Genomic DNA, 23,821 nt, shown 5'->3' with positions numbered 1-23,821 from the left:
GACCCTGCCCGTTACTCACGCTGACAGCCTCCAAGGTGCACATGACCACCTCCAGCTACTGCCATATACTGCTTGAAACTCTGAACTGCAACCTCAGTTGCAATACCCCACTGGGTTGCAACCACCAAGACAGGTTTTCTCATTTAGGAGCTCCTGTGGGACATTTGGCCATGACTTCTCCCTTCCTGCACAAGAAGTGGGAACATAGAATTTCCTTCATACTGCTCAGACCCCAGAAAGCATGCAAACACACACAAATTGTAGTGCCCCCCTTCTTTCACACTCCTCAGGGAGAACGTTCTTCCCTATACCCATCAATCACTTAATCTTCCCGTGCTCCTTAAAAAGCCCCAAAGGCACCTAATCTATAGAGGAGTTTTTGTACTGAGTGGGACAATAAACCACTATCTCCTTCAAGGTCATCAAAGGATAACAAGTCCTTAGTCAGCCATAAGACAGATCAGTATTGCTAGATAAGTGCAATATATATTCTGTCCAGGAGATGGAAGTATTTACAGCTGAAAGATTTGTGTTACAGCGGAAGCTATAATCGCAGTCAAATTATAATCTGATATTGTAGAAATACAATATGCAAAAACAGTTTTTCTAGCACAGTTGTGAGAAAACAAAGCTGTGCTAAGATAAAAGTTATGTATGTGTAGAGGGGAGGTTTGCATTAGCACTGAACTCTGTATTGAAATGTTGGTACTGCATAGCAAGTGGACATGTTTGTGTATAAAAATTAATGGAAGGGTGTGATCCTGTTTGAAAGTCCACTCTGCTGCACAGTGTGTTAACGGGAGCTCAGCATTCTGTTGGCACGACTCCACCTGCTCCACCTATCTGTCTGGATTCCTACAAGGAGTAGCTAGTTTCTTAACCTCTGTATTTTCTCTTGGAGTTACGATGTCCGTTTAGCACTCGGCAGTTTAAATGCTGGCATACAGCCACAAGGCATGAGACGTTTAAGCCAAGGATTGCAGTCCTGTGCTAACAGAGTACTTCTAGTGCACCTGAGGGTGGGTGAGCGGGGTAACAAGCAGAGTGCTAGAAAACGAGGAGCTGCCAGATGCAGTGCAAGAGCCTGCCTGGGCTCTGGAGGGCTGAGGTGGTGTCAGTGCAAATGCTGGCCTCGTGTTTCACTGAGCAGCCAGACCCAGCAGAGGAACTTGGTCCTGTCGTGGTTTAACCCCAGCCAGCAACTAAGCACCACGCAGCCGCTCACTCACTCCCCCCGACCCAGTGGGATGGGGGAGAGAATTGGAAAAAAAAAGTAGAACTTGTGGGTTGAGATAAGAACAGTTTAATAGAACAGAAAGGAAGAAACTAATCATGATAATAATAACAGTAATAAAATGATGATAATAATAATAAGATAAAGATTGGAATATGCAAAACAAGTGATGCACAATGCAATTGCTCACCATCCACTGACTGATGCCCAGTTAGTTCCCAAGCAGCGATTTGTCCCCCCTGGCCAACTCCCCCAGTTTATATACTGGGCTTGACGTCACATGGTATGGAATACCCCTTTGGCCAGTTTGGGTCAGCTGTCCTGGCTGTGTCCCCTCCCAACTTCTTGTGCCCCTCCAGCCTTCTTGCTGGCTGGCCATGAGAAGCTGAAAAATCCTTGACTTAGTCTAACCACTACTTAGCAACAACTGAAAACATCAGTGTGTTATCAACATTCTTCTCATACTGAATCCAAAACATAACACTACACCAGCTACTAGGAAGAAAATTAACTCTATCCCAGCTGAAACCATGACAGGTCCTCTCAAGATTTGCCTATACTATAAGGAGCATAACATGCTGTCTATAAACTTGGATTTGGGGAGAGGAAGAGTAACCACAAGCTGCTGTCACATGACAATCAAGAATTTGGATTCTCACCAGCCTGCTCTTCTGGGCAATCCATTCAGACTCACCATCTTGCTGCATATATTTAAAAATCTTTTGGTTATAGCTACTACCCTCTGTGCTCTCCATTCAATTCCTTGACTCCCCCTGACTGTCCCCCCTTTCTAGGGTGGCAGCCTTCCTCTTTTTTCCCTGTATGATCAAAATGACAAATGAACTTGGGGGCTTTTTCAGAAGAGTGGTACTATAGTGAGGATATAATAGTTCATTCTTAGCCATCCTCTTCCTGCTCCTTTTTGCTTCCTCTGTTTCTCTTGTCTCTTGCTGTGGTAACCTTTACCTCCACCCTGTGCTCACCCTGGCAACCACGACCCATCTTTTCTTCAAATTGCTAGACTGCAGTGATAGGTTACGTGCCATGTTGTAAACCATGGAGACTCAGGAACTGAGTAGTAAGTGGTTCAGACAGCGGCACAGTATGGTGAGGCAGTCAGGTAGGCAGGCAAAAGCGTCAGGTATTACAAACTCCCAAGAGAAGTCCATGACACTGCTAAACTCTGAACGATCAGTTCTGAATTTCAGTTCTGAACAATCCTTGCAAAACTAACTTCCCTCTGACATCTGTTTCTAGAAATAAAAAGCACAGGCACGTGCTATGATTAGACTGCTAATGTAGCAAGATAGAATTATCTATTTTTCATTCCAGAACAGACATGATTTCTCAGCCCCATGGAACGTCGAGTTGGAAGCCTTCTTGCAAGTAATACCAGTGCACATTTCACACTACTACTCTTCCTAAACAATCATCTTATTCATTTTCTGGTCACATAGTCCAGAAAAAGGTTCTGCATCATAAAGATTTTTATAGAGGGCAAGCTGTTTTTACCCATTTTCTTGCCCTTCCACAGAAGTCCTGCTCACCAGCCCAGAGGGGAGAGATGTGTATTTCCAAGCACCTCCAGGTAATGGTTCAGAACAGCCAAGTATGTGGTGCTACTCAGGAGTGCAAGGGATGTCTGTGTAGAGTTTCAAGCACCTGGAGAAAGTATCGTGAGACCATTCTGGGGTCTCAGAAAGAGGACAAGCTATGGCATTTCAATACCGACTTGAAAAGTAGAAAGACTTTGATGTCATAACAACCGAAGAAAACAGTTTGCTGGGTTTTGTTGCCTTCCACAGATTGTGCACTAGACTCTCAAAGGATGTGGTTATCACATGGTTACATTAGAGCCATTTTAAACTCTTTCCAAATACCTGTGTGCAGCCATTATGACTTCTGGCAAAAGAAATAGTAATATGATGCAAATAAGCACTGGCTAAGTGATTTCTGGATTGTAATGCAAAAGTATTTCTAAGTTGTCTACAAATATATAGAAAAATAATAGGAGATACATATTCCTACATGTGCTGAGCATTTCAGAATATCCTGGATGTCCACGAAGGAAGCTGCTCTTAAAGCAATTGTTCTTAATGTGTTTTTATCTTGTGGACGTAAGCAATGGACGTAGACTCTATTTATAGTATTTATAGAGGGCTAGCGCTCCAAGGCTTGAATTCTACATATGATTTGGGATCTGAAAGGAAAGGTACTTTTTTTTTTAAAGTTGCCGCAGACATGACATAAGCAAGAAAGGCTTGTATGCCTTTAAAAACATGAGTTTTGTTAGACTTGAAAAACTATCGTGACAGGCTGGTAATGAGTCTCAGTTCAAAGGTTAACAAATATTTATAGCTTACGAAGAATATACGAAGACTTAACAAACATGTTCCATCAACCAGTTTCTTCTGACAATAATGAGCAGCACATAAGTAAACTGTATGCACGTATGAGTTCATAGCCCCACTTCATTATTGGAGCCATAGCTCATGCTGATCACAGTGCATCACTTCTACTTCCACACTTCAGCCTTCTACTGCACGCACTGACTTTGTGGAAATCTGACTCCACATGCTTTATTGGATTACTCATTACTCGCATGTCATTATAAATGAGAGGAGGACTTGGTTTTGAAAGTAGGAATCTGTTGAGTGAGAGTCTAGACTGAAAAGGGCAAGTAGTTGGGGTGAAAACCATTTCACCTCCTGAACATAATTGAATATCTATCTCTAGCCACAAAAATGAAAGCTTTATTCTCTCACTGCAATTTTAATCTCTCTCTACAAGTTTATCTCATTTGATCTATTTGTGTGTCATGCTTTGCATGTATTGCCTTTTTCTTATTATTGGTTTGTGAACTCAGAATGACTTCCAAGTGCTCTTCCTCTTTTTTGGTGGGAGTAAGGCTGTTCAAGGGGCAGTATCTATGAGAAGGATTTATGTTTATGTCTTTTTTCTGGAAGCAGACAGGAAAAGACCAAGGTAGTTCTTCAGGATTTTTCAACTTCACAGCCATAGTATATGCCACACACAATATATTGTCAAAATAGGCTTCAGCGAAGGAATGTGGGGCTGTTGTTCTTTGTGGCTGCTAAATAGTTTTTAAGTTTCCTAATCTTGTGATAAGAAAGTAATTCTGCTTTTTCCTGTCACATGGAGTGTGAGATTCTAAAGTTAGGTACATGGCAACCTTTGCTCTGAAATGTCCTTATTATGCATCTTAATATTGTAGCTGGTGACTAGATGGAATACTGATGGCCTAGTTAAAGTAGTGCTTTTAAGAAGTAATTACTGTTTTTTCTCTTCAAGCAATAGGTGGTCTGTCTTTTATTACATTTGGAAGAGGTCCCCAGCTCATGCCTTATCTCCGTCCTCACTTTCCTCCCCTCCCGACAGAAACTGGTGCCAAATGGATTAATTTTATCACCTCTTCCTCGTCGGCAGTCTGAATTTACTCCTGGCCAGCTATTAATTCTTGTGACAACTTTTGTCATTCAGCTCTTCTGTTACTGTTTTATGAACCCTGTAACTTGCTAGAGGCTGTGTAGATGATCATTGATCTTGTTTGGTCTACCAGTCCTAAGAAGCCATCCTGAATCTCCCTTTGGTACAGAAAAGAGAGACCTAACTGCTTCTTTTAAACCAGATGAACGCTTGTGCTTACAAGGCAAACAGGCAGTCCTACAGTAACTGCCAGCCACCCCTGAGGAATCTTAAGAGAGTGAAGCTGGGCCAAGGGGGCTACGTTTTCAGGAGAGCAGCTGGGTAGGTCAGCTGTAGCAAAGCAGAGTCCCAGGAGCCGACCCCTCCTTTCCCAGCAGTCTAAACTTCTTTTCGCTGCACCAGGTGGGATGTACCTCTCGGGCCACCGGCCCCAGCTCCCCCAGGCCCAAGCAGTCACCATAACATAATATTCACAAGCTCTTTGAGCTCCTGTTTTAATACAGGTGGGATTTAGACTTCCGTTGTGAGGCTTTTCTACAATGTCTCTTGCTCTACCTTCAGAAACATCTTTCTGGTGTCCGGGCGAGTTATAGTTGTATTCAGCAAGTACGCACTCGTTCCCCTGACAGCTTTGTCGGCTGCCTCCTCGGCTTCCTTCACCTGTAACCTGTCGAAGCCGCCTCCCAAGAGCACGGGCTGCGCTTCGCGTTTCACCAGGTCCCGTGAGGAAGCAGCTCCCCTCGGCCAGACGTGCAGCCTACCCTGGAAGCCGGCAGGTTGTCACCGGACCGCCCGAAGCCCGGCGCCTGCCGTGGCTCTCGGCGCTCTCCCCGCCCGGGCTGCCAGTCAGTCAGTCCCCGCTGGGCGCAGCTCCCCCGGCCACCCCGACGGGCAGCCCCGCGGCGGCTCCCCCGCCGCCTGCCGCCGGGAGCCCCAGGCGGCCGGCAGCCGCCGGCGGGCCGTGGGGCGCGGCAGGCCGCTCCCGGAGGCCGAGCATGCTCAGTGGCGGCGGCCGGGGCTGGCGTTGGCCCCGGTGCGTGGCCAGCCGCAGCGGCGCCGTGCTGTGCCGTGCCGTGCCGTGCCCCGCCGCGCCGGCCGTTCCGGCCGTGGCGCTCCTTCCCTCATGGGCAGCCGGGCGGCGGACGGCGCGGGGAGCGAGCAGGCCGCAGGTGCGAGGCGAGGGGCGCCCGGCGTTTCCCGGGGGACAGCTGCGGCTGAAGGGCGGCTCCGCTGCGCTGGGAAAGGGAGCGGGCGCGCAGGGGATGGGGGCCGGCTTCTCCGCGGGGTCGAGTGCCGCGGTGCCGCGTACCGGGGCCGTCCCCGCGGGGCGTGCGCTCAGGCGCACCGGTGGGCGCGGAGCCGGGCCGGGAGCGCGGCGGGGCAGCCTCTGCGGAAGCCCGCGCCCTTGCGGGGTGGGCCGGGGGGCGGCTGCGGGCGGGCACCGCCGGGGACCGTGCTGCCTCTGCGGCCGACGCTGCCCTCCGGCGTGAGGGGAAAAAGGGGTACGGCCCGGTTTAATTCCCCGGAGCCGGGACGGCAGACGTGCAGTGCGGGTTTTGATTTTCAAGCCTGGTTTGCAGATTGTGTTTCCCCCTGCCGGGTTATAGTACGGTTTTTTCTTTTGTATTTTAAGAGGATGGCGTGCCAGAAGCGCTTGGTGAGGCATCCAGAAGGCTTACTAGAGAGCAGCTCTTTACGATGGCTGCAACAGCTTCTATAAACTTCAGTTCCATGATATGCTATTCAATCCTGGGACCCTTTTTCCCTTCAGAGGTAAACGAACAATTTAGCCAGCTACTCTTTAGATAATGTTTTGCACGTTGAAACTTTTACAAGGATCTTGAACGCTGTGGGACCTTTATGGCTGTGTGTAAGCTCCGAGTTAGACTTTTCAGTTGTGGGAATTTGTAGTGATAGCCTGATACTGGCTAAAGTAGTTTAGAGTGTATGTAACGGTGACCTGGATCCTGTCCATGGACTAATTTAACCTTCCCTGTGGTTGCAGAGGAAACGGCAAACTAATGAAATGAGATAAAAGTTGAAATGGATGCTTGGAGAAGTGAAATAGGTTGTTACCCAGAGTTGCACAGCAGTTGGTAGTAGAGCTGAGATAAAACTCTGCCTGTGTCCTGACTTGCATTTCAGTGCCTTAGCCACTCAATGACTTTTTATTTATATCTGTCTTGCTGTTAACTCATGCTGGGCTGTCATTCACTGCGTTAAATTTCCTGACCTAGGACCTGGAGGGGTGAAAAAAAAAATAATCTCTGCTTGTGTTGAGTCAATGCAATGTTTAAATATAGGATGAAACCAAAAATGGTCATGGTGCCTTTGCAGCAGAAGTCCATTTCTTTCATGACCAAGTTGTTCCCAAGTATTATCGAGGAAACGTTAAGGTTATTTTTGCTCTAAATATTCCAATGTACTGCTTGTACCCAATTAAGTGTATTTTGCCAGTTGGATAAGTCAAAAATTTACCTGGTGCTTGTTACAGGGAGGCGTGATACAATGAAGATAACAGTTATCTCTGTTCTCTGCCCTCTGGCCACGTGAGGGATCAAAACTTTGTAGTTAGCTCCATTGCGCACCAGCTGAAGCCACCTGTATCAAGTCTGGTCACCTATTTGGCAAACAGCACAGCGTTTTCATTCATTGAGGAATGAACGTTGCTTTTCCCTTGATTACATATAGCTTAAATAGAAGTGCAACATGTCTTTAAACTGCTGTGTTGTTATCTTATGAGCCCCTACTGCCTTTGAGAAAGGAAATTGCTTTGTAACTGCACTAATAGAAAATTAAAACTAAGCGTGAATGTTATTCACCTCAAGAATTTGCCTCCATCTTTACACAATTGTGATCTTTTTTTTGCAGGCAGAAAAAAAAGGTGCCAGTAACACCGTTGTTGGCCTGATTTTTGGATGTTTTGCTTTGGTCAATTTCTGGACTTCTTTGATCTTGGGAAAATATGTAAGTATAATTGAAGCTGTAACTTATTTCTGTGATGACATGGGTTTGTACATGAAGACAGTTCTCTAAAGCTGAAAAAGAGTTATCTCTTCAGTAGCACTCCTGCAGGCTTGTGTCTGCAGTAACTGGAGCCTGGCCAGTCAGTCTGAATCTGATCTAAGTCTTGTCAGTACAATTTAAAAATTACTCTTCTCCAGTTCTTGAGGGTAGCATGGGGTGGTGGACATGTAGGTGTTTTGTTTCTCTGGTTAACTGTTCTGTTTGCTTCAGAGTAATCTGCTGATCAATTCTCCTTTCTGTTACCTCCTTTTCCCCTACTCCCCATTTTGTTTGTTGCACTTACTTATATATTCTGTTTGCCGTTGGTGCTGTTCTTAAGGTGTTTTGTTTTGTTTTGTTTTTCTTTAATTAGCTGCACCCCTTCTTCTTTTCTGGTATGTTGTCTTTTTCTGACATTTCCTCTTATTATGACTCTCTGTTGCTTAAGTCTGTTTCCCCTTCCACTTCATTATACAGTAATATAAGTGTCTCCAGTTCTTGCAACTTGTCTTTTCCCACAGATGCAGGATTTTCTCATGCTGGAGGAATTACAAATAAATCATGTAATAGTTTGTTTATATGCTGGAGCACCACTGTCTGTGCATTTTTGGCTAGGGCTGCTCTGGATCATACCCTAAGCTGGGGCTGCTCCAGTTTCACAGTATTCTCTTTCTTTGGCTGGGCAGTCTCTTTGCTGACCTCATGGTGAATGATTTTCTCTGGTGGTGAGGTGGCTCATCAAGGTGTCACACAATTGCCACTGGTAAGTGCAGTCTGGGTGCCTGTGATGGCATTCAGCTATGGCACAGCCCTCACCAAGGACTTTGCACGGGAGAGAGTGAGCGAGTGTTCCATCCTCACTGCAGACAGGTGAAGTGAGCACCAACAGAGGTGGATAGTCCAGCAATCAGAAATACTGAGGGTTTCAGTGAAACTTGGCAAAATATGGGCTTTAGTAATAATGTCTGAAATTCAGGGACTTTGTCCAGGCCCGAACAAGAAAAGAGTCTAAAACAGCTGCTGTCCTTAGGGGAGGTTACAGCATGGAATTAGAAGCTCAGGTGTACTTTGTTACGGGATTGAGTTAGCTTTACGGCATGCCTCTTGTCATCCTTCACCCTGATGATGGAGTCTGAAATGAAGTAAGGTGGGGTCCTTTCGCTGGTAATGAATGGGAAACCTGAAGCTACCGTGCTTCCTACGCCAAAGCTTTGTGCTATTAAAGGTTGTGACAAATTTGCTTTAAAAATCAGCTTCCATTGACTCTGCTGAGCCATAAACGTGACAGGTATTGCTGACTTGGCATCACTGACAGTGCTGGAGGGGGGAATGTATTACTTTCTGTTTGTTTATAATGAGGAATGCTGCTGTAAACTGCTGCTCTGCAGAAGCTGCAGCCTAGTGCTGTGAAATAGTTAACTGCACCATTGTCTTACCATTCTGAAAACTGGGTTAAGTCGCTTAACCGTTTAGAATATTTTTAGGTTCAGTATTGCGTGAAGGCACACCAGCAGGAGCAGTGTCTCCAGATCTTTTAGTGACATGCGCTATAAAGTGCCCGTATGTTTTGATTTCTTAACAGTAACTTACTTTGAAAGATTTTTGATCTAGACTTGAAATAGTAACATGTAAAAATGGTATTTAATTTACAGCTTACACATATTGGAGCAAAATTCATGTTTGTGGCAGGGATGTTTGTTTCGGGATGTGTGACCATTCTTTTTGGGTGAGTAATTTTTGTTGGTTGGTTTTGTTGCATTTGTCTTCTAATCGTTTTCATCCATATGAAAAGATGGACACAAAAGAAAACTGGAAACTCTTGGACATCTTTCAGGTGTTGGTTAGGTCACCTAACTTTTTGCATCTTTACTTTTTATCTATCCCTTGTAAAGCAGAATGAACACTTCTGGAGTTTTTCACAGGTTAGGTTTTTTGTGCTCTTTTCACCACCAGAGAAAGGGGAAAAGGAGAAAGCTGCCAGAAATAGTTGGTAGAGTTTGAATACTTCACTGATGGGATTCAAAAAGATGTGGCAATAGAAAGCATTGAGTGTCTTGTAACTGTGTCCTTTAATGAGTAAGAAATGATGCTGCAGAGCCTTTAGTAGATGACTTGTTGCATCCTGAGAGATCTCCATTTACTGTTTTGGTGTTTTGTTTTGTTTTGTTTTTATTAGAATGCTGGACAAGGTGCCAAGTGGACCAGTGTTCATCGGTTTGTGCTTTTTAGTAAGAGCAATGGATGCAATAGGTTTTGCAGCAGCAATGACAGCATCGTTTTCAATCCTTGCAAAGGCATTTCCCAATAATATAGCTACTGTCCTGGTAAGTGCAAAAACTAGTGTTGCAGCTGAGTACCCACAATATGATGAATTGCTGGTAGGCAGCCTAAAACCAGGAGGAGAAAATTTGCTGTCTCACGTGCAGGAATATTTGCAGTCGTCATGCAATGTTTGTTTGTAGTCTAGAATCACAATCCTAGAACAAGTTTAGACCTTAGCATAACTTCAGTTAGATATAAATTAAGCAGTATGTATTAGTTGCTTATGTTTTGAAGACAGCTGAGCATTGATGGCAGTAGTTATCTCTTCAGTTGAAATCAGACTATTAAAATACTAATACAGCTTTTAGTGGCTACTTCTACATGGATGGTAAGGATTGATTCAAGAATTTGATTAATTTGTTCAAATAGTGTTAATTTATATGGGTGAAAGATGCAAAACTGGAAACAATTTTGATTTCATTTTTCTCATACATCACTTTTATCAACAGATTAGAAGAGGAGAGATAGAACTTCTTGAAATCTGGAGGGCACTATTTCTGGTCATCAATGATTCATTTCAACCTGAGATATTATGCTTATTCAGTTTTTGTGGTGTTAGGAAAAAAAAAGCTTTGTGTTTAATAAGATGCTGCTTTTTCTTTCTCTTTTTCAATAAATTCAATTCAATAAATTCTGGTTTCAAGTCAAATATAGACTGACAAATAACTGGGTTAAATTTTAATGAGTGAACACATGTTAGGAACATCCTTCAGAACATTTAATAAAATTGCAAAAGCTGATGCTTTTATTAATATTGTCGTTAAGCTGTATAGTTACTCTATAAATAAATGTCTATAAAAATATGACCTCCTAACTAGCAGAAAACTACTAAATTGTATCAGCAGTGAGGAGCTGGCAGTTTCTTTGGAAAGCAGGTTACATTATAATCATGTTTTGGATTTATTCAGTCAATAAGGTTAAGGTTTCCTGTTTGCAAACTTTAAAATGTAGTTCAAATAGGTAAGTAAAATAACCTCGACTTAAAAAGAAATTAAATTCTGTGGTGGCAGCACAATAAACGTGATGCATAGCTGAAAATGGTACGTGGTGATGAAGGTCACCTCAAGGCCACAATCAGAAATGCTACACAGCTGTGGCTTGGTAGCTACCTTTGTTTAAAATCTAGGAAGGGTGCTGTCAGAAGACAGATCACTTTTAAATATTGGTCTGTTTGCCATATTATATATTCTAATATCTTGTTCTGCATGAGAATAAAAGCTTTTCAAATTCATTCATATAGACTCACTGTCCTTAAATGGACATTATGGAGAGTTCTTGTTACTGTGAGCTCTGCTCATGGTGGTGGCAGAGGCAGGAGGAAGAGCTGATTAGTTGAAGCAAGGTGCATCCTATGGTAAAATCATAAAGCCTGAAGGAATAGGCCCACTCTCGGGCCACTTGACCACTCTGACTTGTATCAGTAAAATTAAAGATGAGGAAGAATCTCTGTATTATCTTTCTGGGTCCTAGAAGTTAGTGAAACTTTAAGCAATTATTACCACCAGCTGTTACTTGTTAAAAGGGGGTGGTCTAAGCACTGATTAGTCAAGTGTTGAGGCAGATGTTGACAGTGGTGATTATGGTGTTGTAACACAAGATAAAAGTGTAATTGTATTATTGTCCTTTTGAAAATTAGTATCTTACAAAAGATGCCAAATTATTAAATAACAGCCAAAATAATCTGAATTATGCCCATTGCAATGTCACTGTTATTTCCTACCCCTAGTCGGTGAATCCAAACAGTTGGTTATGGAGAGAAAGCTTTAACTTGGCACATGTACCTCATCCTACGAGATAACGACCCATCCAAGTAGGCTTATTTGGGTCCTCCCCCTCAGGCTGGAGCATAACGGCAGGGGGGAGAGATGATCACTTCAGCCCAAGTTGTCCTACAGATGCTTTCCATCAGCAGAGCATCTGTCTTGCCTCAGGACTGGGATGCGTTAGGTGACGGCAGAGTAGCTAATGCTGCAGTACAGGTGGTTCCCCCACAATGAAGCAAAGGAAGTGATTGCTGTCATGCAGACAACTGCGAAATTCCTTTTGCTATCCCACTTTGTGAAGGTCTCTACTGGCCATTACCCCCCTTAGCGATGCAGTGCCTTTTTCTTTTCACTAGCCTATGTTGTGCTGCTCCTCAGAAAAATGAATTGCTTTTACAAAACACTAGAGTTTCTCAGCATTCTTTTTTTTGCTTGCTTGCTTTTTCATCCTTTAGGGCAGCCTTGAAATTTTTACAGGACTCGGACTGGTGCTGGGCCCGCCTTTAGGTGGCTTTTTGTATCAATCATTTGGTTATGAGGTCCCTTTCATTACACTGGGATGTGTAGTGTTGGTCTTGGTGCCTGTGAATATGTGCATATTACCAAAATATGGTAAGCACCCTTCTTCCTGTCTCTTTCACTTACCTTAATTTCTCATGTATATAACTGTGGTTTAGAAAAATACCAGTTTCAGAGGTCTGATACAACTCAGAGAGCAAAGCTCTAGCTGAATTCTTGATCAGGCCCGTGTTTTAATGTGAACTAAAATTAATGTGTGCAGATGGCCTGGAATGAATCCAACACTTCATGCCCATCTCTGCAAACACTAAGAACTCTGTGGCAGTAAACTGAGATAAATTTTTGTTTTCTTCTCTCTCTTTAGCTTCAGGGCTTGTAAAGGATCAGTTGTGTCTTCATTGTATCAGCTTGTCATTGCAGCTAGTTGAAGAAAAGGTGGAGATAGGTTTTGCCTAAAACAAGAGAACTTGATGTGTTTGAGGGGTAACAGGGGAAAAAAACAGAATTACAGGGAGAAAAAAAAAAAGGTTTATTTGTACTGAATGATGCAGGATCTGATTAATATGAAAGAATGTTAAAGTTAATAAGTGAGGAGTTTAACTGAAGTGCTGGAAGTCTTATGAATTTGATTAAATTTTAGATGGTCCTGCTTGGACAGAAAGTTAACTTAAAATTCTTCACACAAGATTGTAATTGCAAGGTTACAATGCTGTTAGTCTTTCCTATACAGTTTCCTAGAATAAAACAGTTTCCTAGAATAAAAACTAGTAACTTTAAAGTACATTTTTAAAAATATTTTTTCTTCTTAAATATGAAAACCTTGGAGAATAACTTCATATATATTGGCTTTTAGAAGAAACTTATAGTGCTTAACCATGCTACTGCTGGCTTCCCCCTCACCTCCCTGAGCACTGAAATTTGTATGGAGTCATGATATTACTAGCCAGTTTGAAATTACATTAAATAAATGTTAGCTCTGAGCTGGTGGATGCTAATGAATGAACTTTTAGTTCAATGAACTTTGAGATCACATTCAACTGTTAAAACACCAACAGCATCAGGAAGGGAGCCTGCCTTAGAAATGACATCTAACCATGATATCTGAAAGAAGCTCCCTGTCTGGAGTACAAATTGAACATGTAGGAGACCTGAATGACTAGTTGCTTAAAAATTTACACAGATCTCAACTGATAAATAGCAATCTTCTTATTTTACTTTCAAAGCATGTTTCTCTGATTGGATATGAATAGTTCATGCATGTGTGTGTGTTGTTTTAAGTTGGGGCGTATCCATGAGATTTTCATTGTATAAGGACTAACAGAGAAGTAGCCGTATTTTCACATAATTGGGAATAGTACATGCTTCTGTTCTTTTCAAGTTGGGGATTTGCAGTATTGGGATCTAAATTGTGTACTTCTTTTATTCACCTATCAAATTTGGGGGTTTAATATAAAAATAGTGTAGTGCACAATAGTCTACTATTGACTTTCATTTGTTAGATAACAAGAGTATTAGGACTAGAAAAAGGGAAATACTGATTTATTTTCTAAAGCAAGAAGATCAGTCATGAGCTCATGCTGCTGAAAATAATGCAATTTCCCCCCTTTTCTCTTGAAACAGATTCAATCCCTAGCAAGGACTCCTTTTGGAAGCTCATTCTTCTGCCGAAAGTGTTACTACTCTGTCTTACTATATTTTCTCTAAGCGCATGCTTGGGCTTTTTGGATCCCACAATGTCTCTATTTATTCTAAAGAAGGTAAGTCCTTTTAACATGCAAGGAGGTCTTGACTTGCTAAATAGTAAATAACTGGTCACAAATATGGTTTAAATATCCTAAACAGAATTAAGCCTTATCCAACTAGACTGCTTTAATTTACTGTTAATAATATGATTTCCAAATAACTTGATTTCGACAGGACTGACAAATCACAGTTTCCATTGGATGCCATCTGTTGCCGGTGGGTCTCAGTAACTTTGTCAGGCCTTTAAAAATGTGTTTTTTCCACTTAATTGGCTTTCAACAGCAGCATACCTTCTCTGAACAGGGCATAGCGGCTGGTTTTGTAAACAAGGGACTTTTTCCTCCTTTCTGAAAGCAAATTCTGTAAAATTGCAGCAGTCACTGAGAGTGCTGTATCTCTTGATGTGGACATTTGTTTTCAGGGACATGATGTCTCAGCTCTGCCTTCTCTTACAGCAATGCCAAAATTAAACTGATTGCAACAATATAGCCTGCTAGCTGACTTCTTCACTCGCTCATTAAAAAGGCAAATGCCATTTTATTTATTTAGTTTTTATTTATGTTAATATTTATTTATTTGTTTCCTACTTCATGTATTTATTTTCCCCATGGTGTTTAATGTAATGAATTTGAAGTAAACAGTTTAAAATTCCGTTCCTGTGTGAAATTAAGCAATGCTTTTTGACTGGTTTATTAATTATCGTTGTTCTAGGGAATAGCATTTCACAGGTGGTTGTGCTCTTACTTGTTGTTTCTCTAGTCCAGTACTTCGAACACTCATCCAGGGTGAAGGAGACTTGGTGTTAACATCTTACATCACTGGAGATGTGAATGTACGTCTTCCACCACCCAGAATGGAGCTGTAGTTATTCCGCTGTAGAATATTGCAAACTGATGTGGCTCTTCTGCTTTCCATCTGCTCTGTGCTAACAGATACTTGCTGTGAAAGGGCTGTAGCCTTCTTGGCAGGTGTTGTAACCACTAAATTAGAGTTATTATCATGTGCCTGCATATGGCAAGGAAATAGTGAATATTTATGTAGTCCATGCCACATGAAATATCTTGGAATACCTTCTAACTGGTAGTTAAAGCACTCATTTGAGAGACTAGGATGCTTTTGGTTCATTACACATTTTGTTTCAGTACAGAAATGTGACTCTGCGTTAGGAATGTGTAGACCTCAGGGTGTTTGCAAAAAGCCCTTACTCATTTTCATAAAAATCATCCTTTGGTTGAAAAGCCAGAGCTGTGTTTTATAGCACTACTTACTTTTAAGATGCACTGATTAGCAGTGGGTGACTACAGTATTTATGCTTTTCTAAGTGGAAAGATTAGAGAGGTAAAGACTAAATCCATCTAAATTTCAGTGTCTGAACTGTATGTTTCAAATGTGCCAGATACTAATGTTAGAATCCGGTGTGCTGGTGCAGGGACATAGCACAGTGTTTCCTCCTGAGATTATTTAGGCTTTCTCCAAGTACAGTTGTGTCAGGTGTTTTCACACCATCCTTAGAAATGGAAGTGGAAGGAAACTGGAGCTCTGCTGATGACTTCAAATACTTGAAAAACCTCTGTATGGTATGAGTAAAATACTTAAAATCATGTATTTCAGTATTTTGACCTAAAATATAATTTTTGGATTGTCCTTTAATGAACGTAGCATGTATGGTTTGATGTTTTGTTTTCTGTTTTATTTGTCTTCCTTTCTGTAGTTCAAACTCCCAGCTGGTTATGTGGGCTTGGTATTCCTCGGTTTGGCACTCTCTTACTCCCTGTCTTCTCCCCTCCTTGGACTCCTAAGTGACAAACTGCCAGTGAGTACTACCCTGCTGTTTGTGCAGGGTTAGTAAAGCACTCTGTGCATTTAGTTAAAGCTGAAGGACTTTCCATATTGAAGCGATGGATGTAGGCCTGGTCCTGTAAAGGGATCTGTCTTTCAGGACCTTGCATGTGCACTGAATACTGCCATCTTGAAGGTCTCTTTTGCAAGGTCCAGGTAGTACAAGAACGTCCCAAATAGTAAAGGATGTTGGATGAGTACCTGTAGTTGAAATGTGTTGAGCTTTTCTGGTGGACTAAGCACAATCTATTTCTAGCCAATGTGGAATGGAGAGTGGGAAAATGTCCCAGTTATCCATGCTTTTGACCACATGTAATTTTATCAGCTTTTGAGAAGAGGAGTGAAGATATTCTGGGTAGCTGTATTGACTTTTATCTTTTAAAAAGTGTAATATCCAAATTAGATCAGCTCATTGACTGGCTATGGTTCGCTAGCTCTTAACTGCGTCATAGAAAGAGACTTTGACAGTAATACACTTAAAACTGCCTGGTTTACAGCCACTGCTAATTGATCAAGGGAACCTACACTGTCAGTGCTGTACATGAAGGACATTGCCAGTTTTCTGACACTGTTTTTTCCTGGCACAAACTAATAATGGCCTTTGTACATGAGAATTACATGCAATGCTACATGATATTTCTTACACTAAGGAAAAGTAAGACCTAAAATACTTTTCTAACAGAGAAACACTGTTACTCAGTATCCTAAAGAAATCTCTGTATTAAGCAGCTGCTGCCAGTGATTGCATTGGTCGTGAGGAAACATGAATTCAGTGTTTCTTGATGATGTTCTGAACTGGCAGAGAAATTGTGAATTCCCAGTTTGTGTGTAATGATGGTCTCTACAGGAGCTGTACTTTTCAGGAGATGAAGATTTAGAAGAGGGGCATTAAAAAAGACAAAAGAGTTACATTACAAATTCACATCTTTAAATTACATACCTCTTCCTTTTCTTTCATAGTACCTCAGGAAGTGGCTGCTGGTATCTGGAGGCTTAATGACAGCACTGTGCTTTTTCATGTTAGGACCTGCTCCTGTACTACACATTGAAAGGTACAGAACTGCCTCTTCTTATGCCTGTCCCCTTACGTGATGTTTTTGTGATAGCCATCATGACCATAGTCATGTATGTCCACAAGTCTATAATTAGCACTTCTGAGCATGAAACAGGTTTTTTTTTAACTTCTAACAAGAGACTATGAATGTGAAGCAGTGGAAGCATCTGAAAATGGAGATTTTACAGCTTCATAAAATAGATCCTTTTCCTTTGCTTTTTACTGTTAACTGTGTTTACTCATGTTAATGTGTGTGGTGGGAAAAATGCTGTTTTTTATTTTCCTTTCCTCCCAATTCTGTGGCATTTCCAGCACAGCAAAACAAAGTTCTCTTTCTGTCTTATTTTTCGATTTTCTCTATTTCATTTGCATGGCTGTGCAGCAGTATTGATTTGTCTTGTCTCTGTATATAGCTTACTGAGGAAAATGCCAGATTATAGCTTTTTTTTCAGCTAGCTAAGTAAAGACAATGTCAGTTGCACCTGAACACTGCATTGCATGTCTCTCAAGTTAATTCACAGCAAAACACTCTGCTGCATTTACAAAACAGCTGTACAGTCCATTTGTCCTAGGTTACATACTCTGTTAAAGATGATGATAGGCTTGCTAATGTGCAGAATTAGTCAACTCCTTCCTCCTAGACTTCTAATTTTTAAAGAAGATCATACATTTGTAACTGGTGAGTTCATACATCTGAGCTGGTGAGAAAAAGAAACCAGTAAAATCTTCAACATTCTTTTCTTTAGCTAAGTCTATTTGGTTATAATGTATTAGGCTACAATATTTTAGCTGCAAAATCCTTCACTTGTGCAACAGACCAAGTCTGGAGCTTGGACATAGGTACTGGTGAGTTAAGCACATCCGTCTACCTCTTCTCTATGTGCTTCTCTTAAAATGAACTGCATTTTATAAGGAAATACTTAAATTGAGCACAGGATTTTCAAATTCTTTTACAAAGTCTTTTTTTTAAGCATAGAACTGTACTTTTCAAGTCTTAGTGTTCAATTAGAGTAGAGTTCTTTTTGGCTTCAAGAAACCTAGTTTTCTGGTGAGTCATGGAGAGCTGATACAACAGCCTTCAGACAAATGGAGTCCTTACTTGAAAAGAGTCTTCAGCAGCTAACTTCTTTTAAATGCCTCTTTTTCAGTCAGCTGTGGATGTTTGTGCTGGTGCTGGTTTTGATTGGCTTTTCCCTTGGCATGAGTGCTATCCCAGTGTTTCCAGAGATACTGGACTGTGCATAGTAAGTAACTCTGTCCCACACATCTTTCATGTTCCTGACAGTAGGAAACTGCAACTAATTTTCAGGTGTGAATATGAAGTGGGGTTTTGGTGTGGCTTTTTTCCCTGTTTTTGAGACAAAGGCAGCAAGTAACACTTAAATGCTTCTACTAGTCTTTTGTCTTTTTTTTTTCTGAATGAGCACCCCGGTCATTATACTCCAAATGTAATTTTGTAAATGTGTACCTGAGTATTATGAACACACTGAAGTCCATCAGACTTTGGGTGTCATAGCATGGGGTGACCTGTGTTTGGTTTCATATACATAGGATTTATTTCAGCTTCTGAGGATGATTAATAGCAAGCAGTTTTCACTGGATTTTCAGGCTGCATTGGTTTTAACAGCTGGACCTACAGGAGTCATACTTGCTCAAAGTACTCAAGGCTTAGGAGTAATGACCTAGGAAGGGTCTTGATTTACTCTTACTAGTATGTTCCTCTTGGAACAAAGTCTTTCCTTCTTAAAAACCACCTGTCACTGTTTTACACTTGTGGTATGAAACATGGAGAATGAGTGATGGTGTGATGTTAGGAATCTATTCGGAAGACATCAGAGATGAGGAGTAGCACTGCAGTCCTCCCGAGAGGCAGCAAAGAAGAAAGTACTGGGTAAACAGACATGGTTCCACTGTACGCTTCTGCTTGTTAAGTATTTATGTTGTGTGTAAATTAAAAGGAGGGGAAAAACTCTCTATAGGAGAAGGCTATAGTCTGAGACACAGTAATGTATTGTACTACTCTGACTGGTCTGTCTTTCTGCAGTGAGAATGGATTTGAAGAAGGTCTGAGTCTGCTGGGACTGGTGTCTGGGCTTTTCAATGCCATGTGGTCCCTTGGGTAGGTATACAGTCACCTTTTTGTAAGCTATGAGTGTTTGGTTGTTCTGTGCTATTACCACATGAAAGCCTGCTGCGTTACAACCAGAAGTCTTGCATTGCAGTCATTGTGTTGACCTTGATTCAAAAGGTTCTTGGTAAACAGGTGGCTGGTGGACATTTTACCCAAAAAGGGAATGGATTCTGAACTTGTCGTCTTGAAATGTATTGCCCTGCATATCAAAAAGCTCTAGTGATTAAGTGGATGTTTGCTTGCACTTCTGTGTTGTCATTTTTGTTGTCACTGAAATATTTAGTGCTTAATACAGAGAGAGGTGGACTCTAATTTTTTACAAAGTTAAGTCCACCCACATGGAGCGAGCTAGAAGGTATCTGCTCCTGACTAATTCTGTTCTTCCTCTTTCATTTTCTACATTTCCTCCTTTTGTCTGGAATAGCTTAGGGTAGAATCTTATCTTCTCTTTCCACCACAGCCATTATTTAAGGTCTGTGCCTGCGTAGCTTAGCAGAGTGTGTCTGTGTTTATTACCCAGTGGTCATCGCAGAAATGAGTGAAAGGCACTACTGGCTGAGTGACCCTTCAGAGTTGTCACTCAGTGGGAAGCGACAGAGTCCCCCTGTTGAAAGCCACTTCCAGGAATTTTTTATCTGTCCTTGTAGTCCTCTGTGGCTGCAGGTGGGTTTCAGTGGTACAAATTTGCACGATTTTTTCCAAGCTAACTGAAGTTCTAGCTGTCCTGTTTATTTGGCGTAGGGTTCAGTACAGATAGAGATAATATAAAGTTACCAAACCCCAGTTTTATGCTGTTATCAAACTTGGGTTTATTATGTGACTTGCTTCCAGGAAGTCTTTCTGGTTTTACACAGTTTTGTCCCTTTCTGTAGCGAGAGACCATATCATGTAAGATTTTTCATAAAATGACAGCAGCTGCATAACCTTTCCTGGCATTCGGAAATGGGCATGAAGCTGCAGGGCAGTTACATACAGCTTAACCTTGCAGTGCCCATGTCTGTCACAATGTGCTTCCTCACCTGCCTGTATCCACCAGTCTTTCGTCTTGAAGTTTGGCAGGTTTACATTTTGCGGGATGAGAGTTTAAATTTCTTTTATGATAGAATTGATTGGTGTAGGTGCCTTCTTAGAACATGGTCCTTAATGGGGCCTCTAAGCTATTCCAGATACAGAAAAGAGTGCATTCTGCTTTCTGGTGTGGACCCTATTTCCAGCTGAGGAAGTAACTAGACAGGTTTACTGGGCCCATGGCAAACAAAGAATTAATACTTATTGTGGATTATAGGAAGGTTAGGTCTGTGGAAGACAATCTCTTTGTTGACAAAGGAGAGAGAATCAATGGTGGGAGGCCACAAAACACAACAAAAAAGTTCTCTGAGAATATGATCTCTTTTTTGTTTGGGATGCCGATACCTCATTTTGATTTGTTGCAGGGCATTTGCAGGTCCTACTCTGGGAGGACTTCTAAATGAAAAGCTGGGTTTTGAATGGGCCTCAGCCATCCAAGGAGGATGGGCACTGTTAAGTGTAAGTAATTACACATTTTTTGCTTTTTATATCTATTGCAATTATGAGTTATTGCATAAGGTTATTATTATTACAATTGTAACTGACTGTTTCCTCAAAGGGTCTTGCAACTGGGATATTCTATATCATTGAGGCAACGAGGAGAAGGTATGCCGAGATATTCATTCTTTATTTTACTTACAGCCATATAAAGCAAACCTTTGAAAGCTGTGCTTCCATTTTTTCCTCACTACCAACCTGATAATGAATGACAAGATGAGCAGTAAAAATATTGCTTAAATACTTTGTCTGTATGCTTTCTTAAATCCCTACTGACCTAAATAGAGACCTAAAACAGACAATGCCAGCTCTATACACACATCAGGACTGTGGCAATAAGGAGCAAACACTACTGACAGTTCCTCCAGGAGCGTGTCTGTGAGCTGGAATTGGCTGGATGGTCGCATCGAGAGAGTAGTGCTCAACGGCTCAAGGTCCAGAGGGAGATCAGTGATGAGTGGTGTCCCTCAGGGGTCTGTGTTGGGACCGGTACTGTTTATTGTACCAGTACTGTACTGTTAATATCTTCACCATTGACATAGACAGTAGGATTGAGTGCACCCTCAGCAAATTTGCAGACGACACCAAGCTGTGTGGTGCGGTTGACATGCCTTCGGGACAGGGTGCCATCCAGAGGGACCTGGACAAGGTTGAGAAGTGGGCCCATGTGAACCTCATGAAGTTCAGCAAGGCCAAGTGCCAGGTCCTGCACCTGGGTCAGGGCAACCCCTGGCATCAGTACAGGCTGGGGGATGAAGGGATTGAGAGCAGCCCTGCCAAGAAAGACTTAGGGGTACTGGTGGATGAAAAGCTGGACGTGAGCTGGCAATGTGCGTTTGCAGCCCAGAAAGCCGACCATATCCTGGGCTGCATCAAAAGAAGCATGATCAGCAGGTCGAGGGAGGTGATTCTGCCCCTCTACTCCATTCTGGTGAGACCCCACCTGCAGTACCGCATCCAGCTCTGAGGCCTTCAGCACAGGAAAGATGGGGACCTGTTGGAGCAGGTCCAGAGGGGGGACACAAAAATGATCAGGGGAATGGAACACCTCTCCTATGAGGAAAGGCTGAGAGAGTTGGGGTTGTTCAACCTGGAGAAGAGAAGGCTCTGGGGGGACATTATTGTGGCTTTTCAGTACTGAAAGGGGGCTTATAAGAAAGATGGGTACAGACTTTTTAGTAGGGCCTGTTGCAGTAGGCAAGGGGTGATGGTTTTAAACTGAAAGAGGGTAGATTCAGACTAGATATGAGGAAGAAACTTTTTACGATGGGGGTGGTGAAGCACTGGCACAGGTTGCCCAGAGAGGTGGTAGATGGCCCATCCCTGGAAACATTCGACGTCAGGTTGGACTGGAATCTGAGCAACCTGATCTAGTTGAAGATGTCCCTGGTCATTGCAGGGGGATTGGACTAGATGACCTTTAAAGGGCCCTTCGAACCCGAACCATTCTGTGATTCCATGAAATGATAGGTGTGAAAGCAGAAGTGGTTCTGTGCAATAGTGGGGAACCAAATCCAGTGATACACGTAGCTCTTTCCACACAATGTGTGGCTTTTTTGCTATAATGGTGGTATTGCACAGAAGTATCTAAAGAATATTAAACCTGTTTCCTCCCTCCTGTCTTTTCCTTGTGCAAACAGTTCCAGTTCCAGCCTGCAAAATCCTCCTGGTAATAATGAAGAAAGAACTCATCTGATGGGCAGTGAAACATAACCAGACATACTTTCAATTCTCTGTTTACTATTGTGGTTTAACCTAGTGTTGAGATGAGTGGACTTAACAGTGTTTCATTATTCTGGAGCTGGGATACATGATCCCTTAGTGAACAACCAGTTGTGGTTTAGTTGTAGCTGCATTACTGTTTTGAAACACTAAACACTGACTGCCTTTCTTTTGGAAGTCCTCATGTGGATTGGCTGCAATGATGGGTAACACTCAGATGTCCGCCTGTTTAATTGTGTTCTGTATACAGTGCACCACTGCATGTGAAGAGGTGTGTTTTTAAATGTCTGGTTTCTATACTTGAGCCTGCAGTGCATTATTCTTGGGTAAAGCTACTATTTTGCTACCATGATTTTCTTTATTTTTTTAAAGAAAGTTCACTATCTTGTAATACTTTAACTGATAACATAAAATGTTGAAACAATTTGAAATGACAAAGCATTAAGCACAATATTGTTTTCAATAAAGCAACATTTTTTCCCAAGGTCTGTGAGTTTTCTTAGACAACAAGAGTCTAAAAGACTTTGTGTCTACCAGCACTTGTATTATCTTGAAAGTGCCTGAAAATGGGAGGCAAAGGTAATGAAGCGAAGACTTAGCATCTCCACACAGAACTAACTGATCTTCATTCCTGGAGAAGTCTTGGCATTGTGTGTGTGTATACATACATGTACAGACATATGTATGTTTGTATTACATATAAAGACTCAGCTTGGTGTGTGTGAGATCTATTTTACTAATAAATGCCATCTCGAATGTTTGTACAAATTGCCTCTGCAACAGTAAATCTATCAAAAGTCTAGGGCTACTATTTTCCAGCACTAGGGAACGAAAACACACACACACACACACACACACACACACACACACACACGGAACTGAGACAAGGGCATGCCTGGGAAACTCACATTAGACTTCTTGACCTTGGTCACGGCAAGTCTTTTAATTTGTCCTTGAGTCCAGAACCGGGTCCTAGAAGAGGTTCTCTATGGTACCCATTTTTCCATAAATAAGAAGAATGGTCTAGTCCTAGCAGTTTCCAGTCAGTTTCTCTTGTGAGTAACTACTGGAATTTACATGAGAAATACTTCTTTCTCTGCCAGAGCCCTTTTTGAGGCACTAGCAAGAAAAACTGTTTCTAGTAGCCAGCTGAACTGTGAAGCATCAGGATACCAAAGGGCAGGCTTCCCCTGGGAACATCCTGGCAATAGCTCCCTTTCGTTTTGTATCAGGCATTAGGCTTTACTGAAACCAGGACTGCACTCCTCAGCCTGTTACGAAGTGCTGACCCTGCTGGTGCCAATGGTGAGGCAGGTGAGAAGGAGCTGAGAGGACTAGAAGTAGAGGCAAGTTACAGATCTGTAGACGTGAGACCGAATTATCTCTCTTTGTGGAATGACTTATTCACTTACCTGAATCGTGCTGTTAGGACTCGGAAGTGGCCAGGATTACCAGAAGGAGTGGAAGTGTCATTG

At 42.1% G+C, this 23,821-nt stretch overlaps 1 protein-coding gene across 1 annotated transcript; it reads left to right on the top strand.

Annotated features, from left to right (window-relative positions):
• Nucleotides 1-5,690: 5,690 nt before the first annotated feature.
• On the top strand, nucleotides 5,691-22,830 carry SLC18B1 (solute carrier family 18 member B1). The gene is made up of 14 exons (XM_075035741.1): nucleotides 5,691-5,850; nucleotides 6,315-6,454; nucleotides 7,553-7,648; nucleotides 9,340-9,413; nucleotides 9,864-10,011; nucleotides 12,228-12,384; nucleotides 13,912-14,048; nucleotides 15,746-15,847; nucleotides 16,834-16,925; nucleotides 18,076-18,171; nucleotides 18,972-19,046; nucleotides 20,492-20,585; nucleotides 20,686-20,732; nucleotides 22,265-22,830. The coding sequence occupies exons 1-14, from the start codon at nucleotides 5,805-5,807 to the stop codon at nucleotides 22,335-22,337; spliced, it is 1,377 nt and encodes a 458-aa protein (XP_074891842.1). The 5' UTR covers nucleotides 5,691-5,804; the 3' UTR covers nucleotides 22,338-22,830.
• The last annotated feature ends 991 nt before the right edge of the window (nucleotides 22,831-23,821 follow it).

The sequence above is a fragment of the Buteo buteo genome, chromosome 9 (assembly GCF_964188355.1).
Source record: "Buteo buteo chromosome 9, bButBut1.hap1.1, whole genome shotgun sequence".
Lineage (NCBI taxonomy): Eukaryota > Metazoa > Chordata > Aves > Accipitriformes > Accipitridae > Buteo > Buteo buteo.
The sequence above is the reverse complement of the archived record's forward strand: the minus strand, read 5'-3'. Positions and strand labels throughout refer to the sequence as shown.

Excerpts from the sequence above, each read along its gene's own strand:
- SLC18B1 (XM_075035741.1), top strand. The coding sequence starts at position 5,805 with ATGGGCAGCCGGGCGGCGGACGGCGCGGGGAGCGAGCAGGCCGCAG. Across the intron at positions 7,649-9,339 it reads CTTTGATCTTGGGAAAATAT|CTTACACATATTGGAGCAAA; the intron begins GTAAGTATAATT and ends TTTAATTTACAG. Across the intron at positions 12,385-13,911 it reads GTGCATATTACCAAAATATG|ATTCAATCCCTAGCAAGGAC; the intron begins GTAAGCACCCTT and ends CTCTTGAAACAG.